The following is a 13,580-nucleotide window of genomic DNA, read 5'->3' as shown; positions in this document are numbered from 1 at the left end:
GCGTACTGTGCCCCAAACATAAAACTAAGTGGCAGGAAAAGCACCGGTCGGCGGGAAGGAGGGGTGGGGAGGGGAGCCAAAACGGCAAGCTTGCCTCAAAAATGAAATTAACGCTCGCATAATTGAGCGCAAAATTGTTTTTACATACAAAACAAGCAAGAATTCTGGCCCCGCATGCAACACAGTCGATGAGCCACGACTCGGGGTTACCCTGCGAGTGAGCGAGAAGAAAAAACCGAAATTTTCCGATCTGACTGCTTCTCTGCGATGCATGGAGAAAGACGAGACGCTGATTCGCCCAGAAGAGGCGTATGGGGAGGAGTTTCAATCGATAGCCACTCATTTCAGCTGTGCACGGGGAGTGCGGGACTGGTTCCGGAGTGTAATACGCCCTCGAGGCAAGGCGGCAACAGGGTATCAACTGAACAAAGCAAAAAAGCACAACAGAAACGCAACAAATTCAATTAAAGCCCAAAACCCGAAGAAGAACTGTAATGATTTCTCGCTCCCACACACACACACTGGCACACACACAGGCACACACACAAAGTGAGTGTGAAAATTAAATTTGCCATGCTATTAGCATTTACTTTTGTCTACAGCCCTGGAAATTTGTGTGTGTGTGTGAGTGGGGGGCTGGGGAGAGGCGAGCAAAAGTGTGACTGACTGATGGCAGAGCCTGTGAATGGAGGGGGGGGATTGATGGATAGTGGGAGAAGATTCTTTTGGCAGACAAGACACGTGTTTGCCCACTTGCTAAGCAGCGTGCTAATGCGAGACACTGTTTGTGGGGCCTCATTCGAGGAGTCATCACAGCTCGGATCACAGTTATCACAGCCAAGAGCCACTGTGCCTGTGTCTAGTACAGTGTGCGCCACATGTGGGTTAACGTTAACGTTAACGCCTTTTCCCCCATTGCGCTGTGCAGTCAAATGTTTTATGAACAATTGAGCAATTTAATTGAGCCGCACTGATGCCTTCCAAAGGGCTGAAACTAACTACATTTAAATGCCGTCGGGAGGGGGGGCTGACCACTTTAAAGAGCAGCTGTCTCTCTGCTCTTAATGTGTGGAGGAGTGCCGATTCCTTCGCTTGTTTGCTTCGTTGTGGTAAGCCGAGCAGACGACACAACACACAGAAACACTTAGGCGGCGAACTACGACTGCGACTGCGACTGCCAACAAAATGCCAGACAAGCTGACAAATAAATATTCGGGCGAATCAGTTGCGGCAGACGCGGTTCTCGCGTCTCGCAACAAATACCGACAGTAGTTCCTATGGCCTCCTCAAGGACCGGGCTAAAACGATTGAGAGTTGCTGATTTTGAGCTGGCAAAGGTGGCCGTTTGGTTCGTTTGAAGACTCTTTTCTCGGTGCTCTGACTTGACTCGTCGGTCAGCCAATAGTCGTGGATGAAGCACTGAAATTTCGTTGAAAAGTGCACCTGGATGTGGAATAAAATGTATTTGGCTCGATGCTCGTTACTTGCTACTCTTTACTCGCTACACAATACGCCACTCGATACCCGACACTCGATACACTCTTCTCTCTGCTAGCTACTTTCTATTCAAAATACTCGCTACTCTATATTCGCTATTCGATACTCATATCTCGCTACTCGATATTTTCCACTCGCTACTCAATACAAGCTGCAAGATACTCGCTACTCTTTAATCGATTCTCATTATACTCGATACTCGTTACACTATACTTCGCTACTCGCTAGTTGTACCCCGTACCCGACCAGAAAGAGTCAACGATCCATTGGCTATCGAAAGAGAAGTTCATTCAACCTTTTTTGTGTCTCCCCACTCCCCTCCTCCACCTCTTCCCACATTCTGCATTTCTCACCTCTTTCCGACCCCGCCCGTTGCCCCTTCTCGCCGGCGGCCACTGTCATCTTTCGATTTAAAGTGTCAATTTCGGGGGCACCCTCTTCTGGGGCACCCCTGTTTTGCTTTTTGATTTGATTTTCGTACGCTAATTCAATTAGATTTATGTGCGCCATTTGACATGGTTCCCCCTCTGTCTCTCTGTCCCTCCCTCTCTCTCTCTCTCTCTCTCTCTCTATCCCTCTCTGTCTGCCTGTCTGAATCTATATGTTGGGTTTATTTATTCCTGGACATGTCGCTAAATGGGTTTTCTTGTTTGTTCAAAATCAGATCATGGCCAATAAATCAACACTCAATTCGATTTCATCTACGAGTGTCCGTGTGTCCGTGTGTGTGTGTGTGTGTGTGTGTGTGTGTGTGTGTGTTTGCGTGTGGTGCGGTTGTCAGGCAAATTGATTTGTCCAGCAGCTATTGCACTCTTCTGGGAACGGGAGTGATGCAGAAAAGAGAAAAGCCCCCCAATGCAAATACAGAAAAGCCCACAGGAGCGGAGCGCAAAGGAAAGGAAAGGAAAGGAAGCGCGGCCATAACCGTCATCACTTTAATAACCAATCGCCTCAAAAGAAAAGCCAGGCAAAGGAGTCGCAGTCACGAAAAAACTAGTTTTCCCCCCCAAACCCACCCCACCCCACCCCATTCACAAACAGCGGAAATCGTTAACTTTTTTCAAGCCAAACAAAAAGCCAAAGACCCATAATTGATGCGGAGAAGGAAACAGAGACACAGAGAGAGAGAGAGAAACCAGTTAGAAGCGGATAAGCAACAAACGGGGGGAAATTTAGTCCAGAATACGTTTTAAACTCTCAGATTCGAGTGGCTAGAACGAGTATTTCAAAGATCAATCAGAGATATGTATATTCAAGGGAAGGTTCTACCAAGTCCTACGACCCATTGCATTCCTCCGTCTCCACCACCTGCGTACTCGCCAGCCCCAGGCTCACTCGCTCTGCCTCTCCACTCGCTCCAGGTAATACATTAATCGCAATCGAGTACCCTCCATCGCCATGGAGGGTTTTCCATGAACTTTGCTGGAGTGCATCCAAATGCTGTCTGTCTTTTGTCTGTTGTTTTTGTGATCTGTTTATTCAATTGAAATTTGCTTTTGAGCACATCAAATTTGACACATTGTCTGTGGAGTCAACTCATTGAACTAATTGAATTTGGGACACACGATCGAACGACCCCAAGCATCCATCGATCCATCGATCGATTTAATTAGACGTCGTGCGTCGTGCACAGCAAACCGAACGACTGTCGCATTTCGAGCACCACGTACTCGGACAATGGCCAATGCAACTGGCAACCCGGTATCCCGGCGGCTCTAACGAGGGGGCCATGGCCGGGCACAGTGCTTTGAGGGAGCACCCCTCTAGGAAAGGGGGAATACAATTGTATTGAATGCAAATGGGCTTTGCTCCAGTGTGCCCCAGTGTGTACTCGTCTCCGCTCTTCTCGCCTCGACTCGAGTCGAGTCGAGTCTCGTTGTCGATGTGCCAGAACTTACGAGAGTACTCGTACGAGTCTTTGGTCTCGCTCGTCTCTGTATTGCTCTGGTGCCCAGGTCTCTGGTCATTCACATTATCGTTGTTTCCCCCCTCCACCCCTCACCCCCTGCTCTGTACTGCCTCTTCACCGTGGAGAAGGAGAAGGAGGAGGCATGGAGGCATGGAGGCATGGTGTGTGTGTTTGTTCATCTTTATTTCTTGTGCGTGCAAAAATTTAACAATTGCAGAAATTGAAACTTTTGCCTGTTGTTTGTAGTCAAAGTCTGTGCTTGTCCCCCCCACACCCCCCACCCCACCCCGCACCCCCTTGCCCACTGCACTCTCAACTGCTGCAAAGAAAACTTTCAGACATGAAAATCATAAAAATAAAATAAAATAAAATGTGCACACGTTTGCCTGTTTCTGCCCTGCAGACAGACGCTTAATATGCCAATGCACTTTGAGGGCGTGGCCAGGGGGGGGCGGCAGGGGGGAGTGGAGCTTGTTGTTGTAGACTTTTGCAGACTTTTTGCTTGTTCTCACTCACATTTTCTGTTTATTTAATCTCTCGCCCCCAAAAACTGATATTCTCAAGTAATGCACAAACATCGAAGCGGAGCGGAGTGGAGCCGTGCGGAGGGGGTGGGGTGGGGCCCAGAATTAAAGCAATTTCAAATTTATATTTCAATATTTGCTCTGTTCGAGAGGCAGTGCTTGAGAGGCTCCCAAATCGATTGAAATTTTTGGCAAAAGAACCAAAAGAATTTTATTCAAAGTCAAAGAACATTAATAGTGGATCTATGGATCTATCCTATGGTCTATGATCTATGGAGTATGGTCCCTAAAACACTGCCATATTTTCCGATCTCTGCTTGAGAAAAACAAGAAAGTAAGAAATAGTTTTGGCACTCAATTGATCGAAAGAGCTCTTTCATTTCTGTCTCTCTTTCTGTCTCTGCGTCTGCGTCGAATCCCTGGGCCCAAAACCCGAACCAAAAAGGCACCGCAAAAGCTATGCAAATCCCAGAACGAGGGGACAGGGGACAGTCGAGGCAGTACTTCCAAAATATGTGCCCAAATACACAGCAAGAAGAGTCGAATCGCCGACAGATTCCAAGGGGATCGTGAGAGCGATGATGGGCCCCAAAGCCTCGATCTCAGCTGTGGGTCGGCTTGGGGTTGTGGGGAGGGAACTTTCTCTGCTACCCCTCCCGGACTCCTCTCCCCCTTTGGCCGCCCTCTTTGCTAATCTTCGACTGTCATGCAACTTGATTCAATTATCATGATTTTGTTTGAATGTGGGACTTTGTATGGAGTCACCCACCACCACCCACTGCCACCCACTACCATCCACTATCCCCAGAGTTTTCTTTTTTCTTTCTTCTTTTTGTTTTCTGCTGTTTTCCAGAAGCGTGGGAAACCTAACAAGCTTACGGATGATATTATTTTTTGTTCTTTTTGTACCTCATGCAATTATTCAATTTGTGGGCAGTCATTACCCCGCCCCCGCCCCCGCCCCCTCGCATCGCCCCCCCCACACTTGGAGGTAATTCTGTGAGGCGTATAGATTTTCCAAGAGCTCCCCGCAATTAGCTGGAAGCACAGTGAAGACCCAGGAATGGCTCCACCATGGACCTTCCTAGCCTGAGATTCACGCTCAACGCTTGGGCCTGACTGTACTCCATGGATTGACAGCTAAGCGATGCGTAAATGCAAAATTAAAATCAAAATCAAATTTCGTTGCAATTTTCTTTTATTTTTTAACCCCCATTGATTGGGGGCTTTCGCTCGGCCATTTGTTTGTTTCATTAATTAATCAATGCTGACATCACGCATACGCAACGTGTGCTGCATATGCAATTTCTGTGCGCTGCAGGACGGGGTGGAGCGGGGGGAATTGAATGCTGGCCATAATGCTGGTTATAGACATATGTTAAGCTCAGGGATTCCAGGGATTCAGGGTACCATAATCTCTGGCCCTGCCTCCCCCGTTCAGGCCACCAGCATGAAAAGGCCTCAACGAATCGCCTTTTAAACGGCGTGAGAGCCGAAAATTTCGTTTTTTTCTTCTCGCTCACTTTCGAATGGATTCCCTGCTGTGGCGAGAGCGAGCAGGCAATACTGCGGAGTCATGCAGGACTCTTCTAGTCGGTGGCTTCTTTGGTTTCTTTGAATTATAAAACGCTTTCTGGCTGGGGTGTACAAAAAGGACATTAAATGCTTTCCGCACTACAAAACGCACAGACACCCCATCCCCCATCCGCCGTCGCACTCTATCGCCGTCTCTCTGAGTATCTTTCACTCCCTCTGTCGCTCTGTCGCTCTGTCCCTCTGTCTCCCTGCCATTGCCAAAAATTGCTTTGGCGTCGCATAATCGCCGCAGTGTTGCAGCAACATCAACAGCAAAAATCCCATTTCTCTAGTAAAAGTAATTTCTATGCAAAGCCAACAGCAACAATGGCTAGGAATACTTCAGCAGAGAGAGAGAGTCGGCGATAGAGGAGAGATGCAGTGGCAGAGGCAGAGTGACAAAACGGTACTTTTGGGTGAGCATATTTATGACGTGTGTGTGACTGGAGGCCGAGAGGGAGTTCGAGGGAGTTCCAGGGAGAAGGAGGAACAACCATGCCAGCCATGCCATTGAGGAGAAACCGCACCCCCTCACACACACACACACATGTCTAGGAAATAATTCGGTAGACAAAAAAAGGGCAGAAGAAGCTAAAGAAATACGTATACGACGAGTGTGCCGTAAATAAAAATCCACACAAAAGCGAAACACAGGGGCTGCAAAAGAGCAACAGAGTCGCAGGAGGAAGCCATGGAATCTTCAAAGAGAAACCATGGGGGGCGGGACTCGTGTCTAGACCTGCGAATCGGGACGCGGGGTCACCCGACCAGCACCTGGTCTCAAGCTTGGCTGCAGACACGGCCCTGTATTCAATGATCTTTCTATGCCACCTCGAAAAGGGAAACGGAACCCACATTCCAGATCGATTTCCTGTTTATGTAAATGCCGCCATCGCTTACGTGCCCCACCGCCCACCCACCGCCACCCACCGCCACCCATGATGCCACCCGAATGGAATAAAATGACGCTGCACATTTGGCGATTCTTTTTTGCCGTTTCTTTGGACCAAAATTTAGTATCACATAATAAAAATACACGGAAAAAGGAAAAAGGATGGGGATGGGGAATGCCGAAAAAACGTATTGAAAGGAAAACAACAAAATGGACACTGAATGGACAACTAACAAGGAAGCAAGGACAAGCGAGGACACGAGGAAACTCTCTCCCTTGACCACTTTCGTCCTGGCCTGGCTCAAGCACGTAAGTGGGTGGGGGGGGTGAAAGCAGCTTAACAACTCAAACATCCTTGGCCACCCACGGGCCCAATCGTGCCACCTGGCCGGGTCCCTGGTCCAGGCGTTTGGCGCCGAATCGAATTTGTGTTTCATTCAGCAAATACTTTGTACTTCGTACAGCGGGGGGGGGGGGGGGGGGCAAGGGGGCAGGGTAAAGGGTAAAGTGTGTTGACATTGGCCAACACTAAGCGGCAGTGCCACAAATGCTCGCACACTCGCCGCCAATCGAGTGCTGTGTTCAATCGAATAGGAGGCAGGCGGGTGGGCGGACAAGGGCAGACAAGAACCAATGGAGTAGAAAAATAAAATTAAATTGAAAAATAAAGGAAAGGAAAGCAAAGGAAAGAACTTACCTGTGCCTTTCCTGGTCGAGGATGCCTCCTGGGGGGCGGGTTGTTTCGATAAATCTAGCGCGTGTGATCGAAACATCAAGCGAGCCTCGTCATGCCCACGTCATGTCTATTGTTTGTGCAGTTTTCGGGCATTCTCTAGTCGAGCAGCATCCACCTGCTTCCCACTCTCTGTAGGCCCTCTCTCTGTAGTCGATAAATCATTCGATAACTTGTATCGAGGCGGAGGCAGCCCGTCCCCCAGAGAGATATTTTGTCTCTTTTCAGCTTCCAGCCAAGAAAGCCTCAATTCATTCGAAACGTCGAGAGTCCCGGTGGATTGTTGGATATTTTTGCATCAGATATTAAGCATTTCTATAGATATTCGTGTGAATATTCGGCTAGAGAGGCTCTCCCTCTCTCTCTCTCTCTATCTCTCTCTCTCTTTCTCTCTTTGTGCGGTTAAGCATTAAGAATGCCTCCGTAGTCGAAACATTTAGTGGAAATGCGCTACAGACCACAAATTAAATGGAAATAAAATGCATTCGCATACAGGGCATAAAAAAATACAAGTATAAAATAGGTAAAGCAACAAGAAATACACACACACACACACACACAGGGAGAAAAAATTGGACTGAAAATATATATATATATTTATTTATATAAAGTGACATTCCAGCCAGACATTCCCGCCAGACGCCCACCCCCTCACCACTGGGCTCTTCATTCAGTTTATGATGTGACAGTGCCACACAAAAGTATACACACACACAAACATGGACACGGACACGGACAGGGAGTGGAGTGGAGTGAAAGGACGAAGAAGAAAAGTTTTTGAGCAATTCTTTTTAAACGTTTTTCCTTGTTTTGTGTATATTTACCTTTGGGATTTATGAGATTAGTTGCAGACACACACATACATATGTATAGTATATATGTGTGTGTGTGTGTGTGTGTGTGTGTGTGTAGAGAGAGCAGTAGGGTGACTGCAAATGAAATGCAGCCAGCAATTGCTTTGAATGCAAGCAGAAAAATATTTAATACAGCTCAAAGCACACACACACACAGACACACACACACACACACACACACACACACACACACACACACACAGGGGCACAAGTGAAGAAAACAGGCCACAGACATCGCTTAATGGCAGGGGAGCGGCTGAGGGGGGGGGGGGGGGGGCAGAGACAACTCCATTTCAAGTGCAGCCAAGCGCGCCATTTTGCTCCCAGTCGAATGTCCATGTAGGTACAGTGGCCACCAACAGGATGCACCCAAGAGCAGTGCCAACATTTAGTTTAAATTTAAGGACATATTCCCGAATAAACCCTGACCTTTGAAGAGACCCAAAGTGTCCCAAATATTGGGACGCCCTTGGAGTACAGGCTTCACTGTGCACCAGGGCACCCCCCGTCCCCCACCCCCCTTTGGGGGCATTCCCCGGGGGACAATGGAAGTTACAGTCGGACAAAATGTTCAACCATAAGTTCTATGACAATACTTGGGATTCTAGCCCTCTCTAGCCCTCTGCTCCTACCTCGTCTCTCCTGCCATGTGGATTATTGAGTCGGGAAATCAAAAATGGTCGGTGATTGGTCGGTGAGCAGACTAATTACAGTTACGGGGGCGGGGGGCACAGAGCAAAACTCGAAACTATTGCAATTATTTGCCAAGAAATTGTGTAAATGATGGTTGGTCCTCAGAGGAAAATTGAGAGAATTTTCATAAATTATTATGCCATTTATTTACCAAATTATCGATATTATCGAAATAAACATGCCGATACATACAGATACATTGTACGCACATATATATCTATATTTTGATATTAATTAAACCCAAATATTCACAACATATTCCCTCTCTTTGCAGGTAACTACAACAATGACAAAAACTACCTATAAATAGGGGGTGTGTGGGAGGTAAGTGGATCCAAAAGCAAAGCCACAGCCAAAGCCAAAGCCAAAGCCTAAGCGATATGTTTATCCGGAATGAACTGCTGTTCGATTCTCTGGTAACAGCCTGGCCATGGCTTAATTTTTAATTAAGCCAAAAAGCATCAAGAGAGCCGGCAAAGGAAGTCTCCCTCGCCCTCTCCCACTTGACTGGAAAATTTGCTTAGCGCCAAAAGTGACGCTGCTGCTGCTGCAAGTCAAAGGGGAATCAACAAAAGTGGTTGACTTTTCGTTTGACACCACAAGAAGACAGAGACAGAGAGAGAGAGAGACACAGAGAGAGAGAGAGAGAGAGTCAGAGAGGAGCATGGGCGAGTGATTTGTCGAACTTATCGCCGGCCGCCATGCCATGCCACGAAGAAAAAACTTGTCAAAGTCAACAGAAAAGAAAAGAAAATAAAAGAAAAGAAAAGAAGAGCCGGCAAGCAGACACCCTTACGAACCCAAAAATACCCTGGAATTTCGTTTCAAGGGGAAACCTATTAAAGCAAAAACCAATAACTAATCCCTAATATTAAATAAATAATATTCGGTTTTTAAATACAAAAAAAATATTAGTGAAATTAAATACAATTTACTTTGATTTAAATACAAAAGTAAAACAAATAATAATAATTATATCATATTTTATTTAATTATGAAATTATAATTATAATTATTATAAAATATAATTAAATTAAATATGAAATTAAATATTATCATTATGAAATAATTTCATAAAATCATTATTAAATCAAAAATAAATATATTTTCTAAATTATGAAATATATTTAAATGAATTATGAAATATATTTATATTAAATATGAAATTAGATCTTATTATTATTAAATGAAATATATTTTATTTAAAATATGAAATATATTTTATTTAATTATGAAATATAATTAAATTATATATGAAAATAAATATTATTATTAAATAATTTCATAATATCATTATTAAATAAAATATATATATTTTTTTTTTAATTATGAAATATATTTATTTTAAATATGAAATTAGATCTTACCTTTATTAAATAAAATATATTTTATTTAATTATGATATATATTAAAATTAAATTAAATATATTTATTTGAAATATCAAAAAAAAAATATTTAGATTAAATATTTAAATATTAATATCCACAATTTCAGTCTCGGGGCACGCAAAAAATGTCCTTAAAATGTAAAATGTAAGTGTAAGTTTTTTTTTGTTGTCGGGGGGTGTCGGGGTGTGGCCGGTGGAGATCTCCTTTCACCCCATTCATGGCACCCTTTTTCCCCCAAAGCCCCATTGTGTGCGGGTATCAGTATTGTGGATGGATCTCTGAACATTCGTACATTGTACTTTATCATACTTTCTTCAGTTTTCTTTACACTTTCTGGTTCCTGGCGGAAAAAGCAATATACCCACCGCCGCAGTGCTGTGCCGAGTAGCGGGTAAAAACACTCTCATTGCGGTAATGTCAATGGGGCGATGGGGGACGAGGATGTGTGAGGATGTGTGAGGATGCGGCACATAAATAAACTACAAATTGAATTGACCGAAAGCTGGGCAAACAACGCGACAAAAAACAAACACAAACACTAACAAAATTAAATAAAAAGTAAAGCGAGGGCAAAGGAAAGGGCCAAGGGTTTTATCCAGTGGAAATTGATCTATGATGATGGCCTGGCCAGCAAAAGGCTATAGGCTATAGGGTTTAGGGTTTAGGGTTTAGGCCATACATCAATGGTGGGCGGAGGGAGGGGAATCAATCTCCTTATGCCCGCAAGTACACGACTATTGCGATTGAGGCCCAACCAAAGGTCCTTAAATTTGTAGTTCCTGGCATATAAATATATGTACAATGTATATTCCGCTGTCCTTTTTCTGTGAAGTGAAGCCCAAGTGCAATTTATTGACATCTCCACAGTCATGTCTCATTTTGTTGCCAATTAATAGCAGCCCCTACACAGTCCCTACAAAAAGGATTTACCCGATGAAAAGTCATTGTCCCCGATGTGACAGCACCTGTTTTGGGGGGGCGGGGGGTGGTAGGTGTTGGGTGCCTATGGACTGACAAGTAAATTAAAATTCAAAACAATTTTGTGCCTTTTGTGAAAATTCCATTTTATGGCCATCAAAATTTATGCAATAAATATAAACCAAAGCCCCAAAAATTTGTAACTAACAATCTGACAGGAGTGGCCGATCCGATGAGAGCACCCCCCCACCCCCCCTCGACAGACAGTCGGACGGAAAGAGACGGCATGCGTGAGTGAGTTAACTGTAAAGTGAACAGCAGGACACGCAGGGGCAGGGGCAGGGAGGGGGGAGGGAGGCAGGGAGGGGGGAGAGAGAACTGAATGGCAAAAAAGGACGAAAACTAGCAAACAAAGCAGCAACAACAACATATGCATAACCTGCCGTCTCCCTCTCTCTCTCCCTCTCTCTCCCTCTCCCTCTCCCTCTCTCTCTGTCTAGGAGGAGTGTGGAGAGGCGTGTGCAAGCAGATAACGTTGGCATTACGTCAGGATAACGTTGAAATTACATTTTTCACACAGAGTCTGTCAGCTGTTGGCTCTGCCTGGTCATGACGGGGTGCTCGGTGCTGGGTGGGGGGCCAAGGTGGGGACTGTGGCGACTGACCGTTAGACATGCAAATTTACTTGCAGCGGCAAAAACACACACATAACTGTTAAAGTTAAGCCCCACGTCTGCCACAGTGCCGCCAGAATGTGTTGGACAACCGAGAAGGGGGACTGTAAGAGAGGGAGAGGGAGAGGGAAAGGGAGAGAGCCCTTGAAGACAGTGTGGCCATACGCTCAAAAGTTTGTACAAAAAATGGACAAAATCATAGAAACGGCATTTTTAATTTTTTATTTTAATACAAATTTGTATTTATTTTGTATTTTTATTATTTATTTAATTTATCAAGATTTAAAGAAACAATTAACAATTTTAAAAAAACCCTTATGTAGCTAAAATTATTTAATTTTTTTTGTATATTTTAAGCCTGGAAAAAAAGAAAAACAGTTTTCAAAAGCTGCAAAAACTTGTAGATTAATTTGTGATTTTAATATTTTGTTGTTGTTGTTTTTTTTAAGATTTATTTTTTAGTGCACAACAAAATATGCCGTCTCTATTAGTGTTTCCATGACTGTATATAGTTTTTTGTTGTTTGCCGTGATTTACAGCCGTTCGTTGGGACAAAAACGAGGTACAAATTGTATTGGCTATTGCATTGGTGCCGTCTACAGACCTACAGTCTTACGTGGCTACGTGCCACGCGGCAGCTGAGTCCACGAGTTCCTGTTCCAGCTGTTCCAGGCAGAGCCTCTGTCCACCAGATCAGCTGTGCCCGATCAGCTGTGCCCGATCAGCTGTGCCCAAAGTAAATGTGAGATTAGGTTTGCAAGCTTTGTGATGCTTTGGTCCCATTTTTGGTCCAAGAAAAGATGGAAATGTCCAAGGCACATCACAATCCGCACACCCACAGAGTGCATATCCCGGCTGGTCCTGGCTGGTCCTGCGCTGCCCTTGGCTTTCCCCTTGAAGATTCTGTGGGACGTGGGTTGTGGGACGTGGGACGTGGAAGCTGGTTAGAAGTTAGTCGACCTGTGGCTGTGTGCGCCCCACAAAGTGCATATTATTTCTATAATAATTTTCCATTTTCCATTTTCCATGTGGGTGTGTGCACTTGAAGAGCGGCAGCCAAAGGATTCTAGTCAGGATCCGCCTTGGGTTTTTTTGCCTCGTTTTTTTTTTCTTGTGTGCTGCCAACTTTCGTTGTGTTTTGTTGCTTCTTCGTGGACTCTTTTGCATGCCAAACCATAAATGTGCGAATTAAAATATAAAATGCAATTTACTTTCCACGTGGCTCTGCAAACGCCCCAAAGTGCGGCAAAGTGCGGCAAAGAGGAGCAAAGAGGAGCAACGAGGGGGGGCGGGGAGCGGAGGGAACGCCTCTTGCCGTGGGTGATTCCTGTGTGGCTTTCCTAGGCTTACCTCACGTCTGGGTAATATTTGTTTGGGGCCCCGACTGACTCCACCGCCAAGGAATTTTGGAATGGAAATTTCGGCAACACTTTAAATTTGATGCGAAAGTGGCTGGCATTTCATATTAAATTTTCCCTGCCCTCAAAAGAGCTTCCTATAGCAGGAATAATGCGTAGTTTTGATTGAGGAAATCCCTATTTTTCTGAGAAATATGTTAAGAGAGCTCCTGCCTGCACAGCAAGCACAACAAATCAATTGAATCGATTGATTGATGGCCACTTGGCTGCAAAGAAAAGGTCAAGGGGCTCCTCCTCCTCCTCCTGCGGCCTGCGCCCTGCAATTTCATAACAAACCATCTTCAGACTCTTCACTCGAATGCAATTAATTCGATTAAAAGCTTACACAAAGAAGAAGGAACACAAGGAGTATTTGCTTAGGGCTCCATCGCCAGATTATTGCGGAAAAAGGCTCCAGCGACCCTTTGCCCATCATTTGCAATGCTCGGCTGCGGTCAAAGTTCAGTGAGGCAAACGCTTATAGCCAGAGCTGCCACGTCAGCGACAACGGGCCACGGGCCACGA

General features: G+C 45.1%; 1 protein-coding gene across 1 annotated transcript in view; it reads left to right on the top strand.

Annotated features, from left to right (window-relative positions):
• The window catches only part of LOC26531966 (uncharacterized), a 63,225-nt gene extending 54,227 nt beyond the window's left edge, over positions 1-8,998 (top strand). Inside the window, exon 3 of the mRNA XM_015185842.2 lies at positions 8,952-8,998. Within this exon, the coding sequence (XP_015041328.2) occupies positions 8,952-8,983 (32 nt within the window). The 3' untranslated portion in view covers positions 8,984-8,998. The remainder of the gene's footprint in view (positions 1-8,951) is intronic.
• The last annotated feature ends 4,582 nt before the right edge of the window (positions 8,999-13,580 follow it).

This window comes from Drosophila pseudoobscura, chromosome X (assembly GCF_009870125.1).
Source record: "Drosophila pseudoobscura strain MV-25-SWS-2005 chromosome X, UCI_Dpse_MV25, whole genome shotgun sequence".
Lineage (NCBI taxonomy): Eukaryota > Metazoa > Arthropoda > Insecta > Diptera > Drosophilidae > Drosophila > Drosophila pseudoobscura.
The sequence above is the reverse complement of the archived record's forward strand: the minus strand, read 5'-3'. Positions and strand labels throughout refer to the sequence as shown.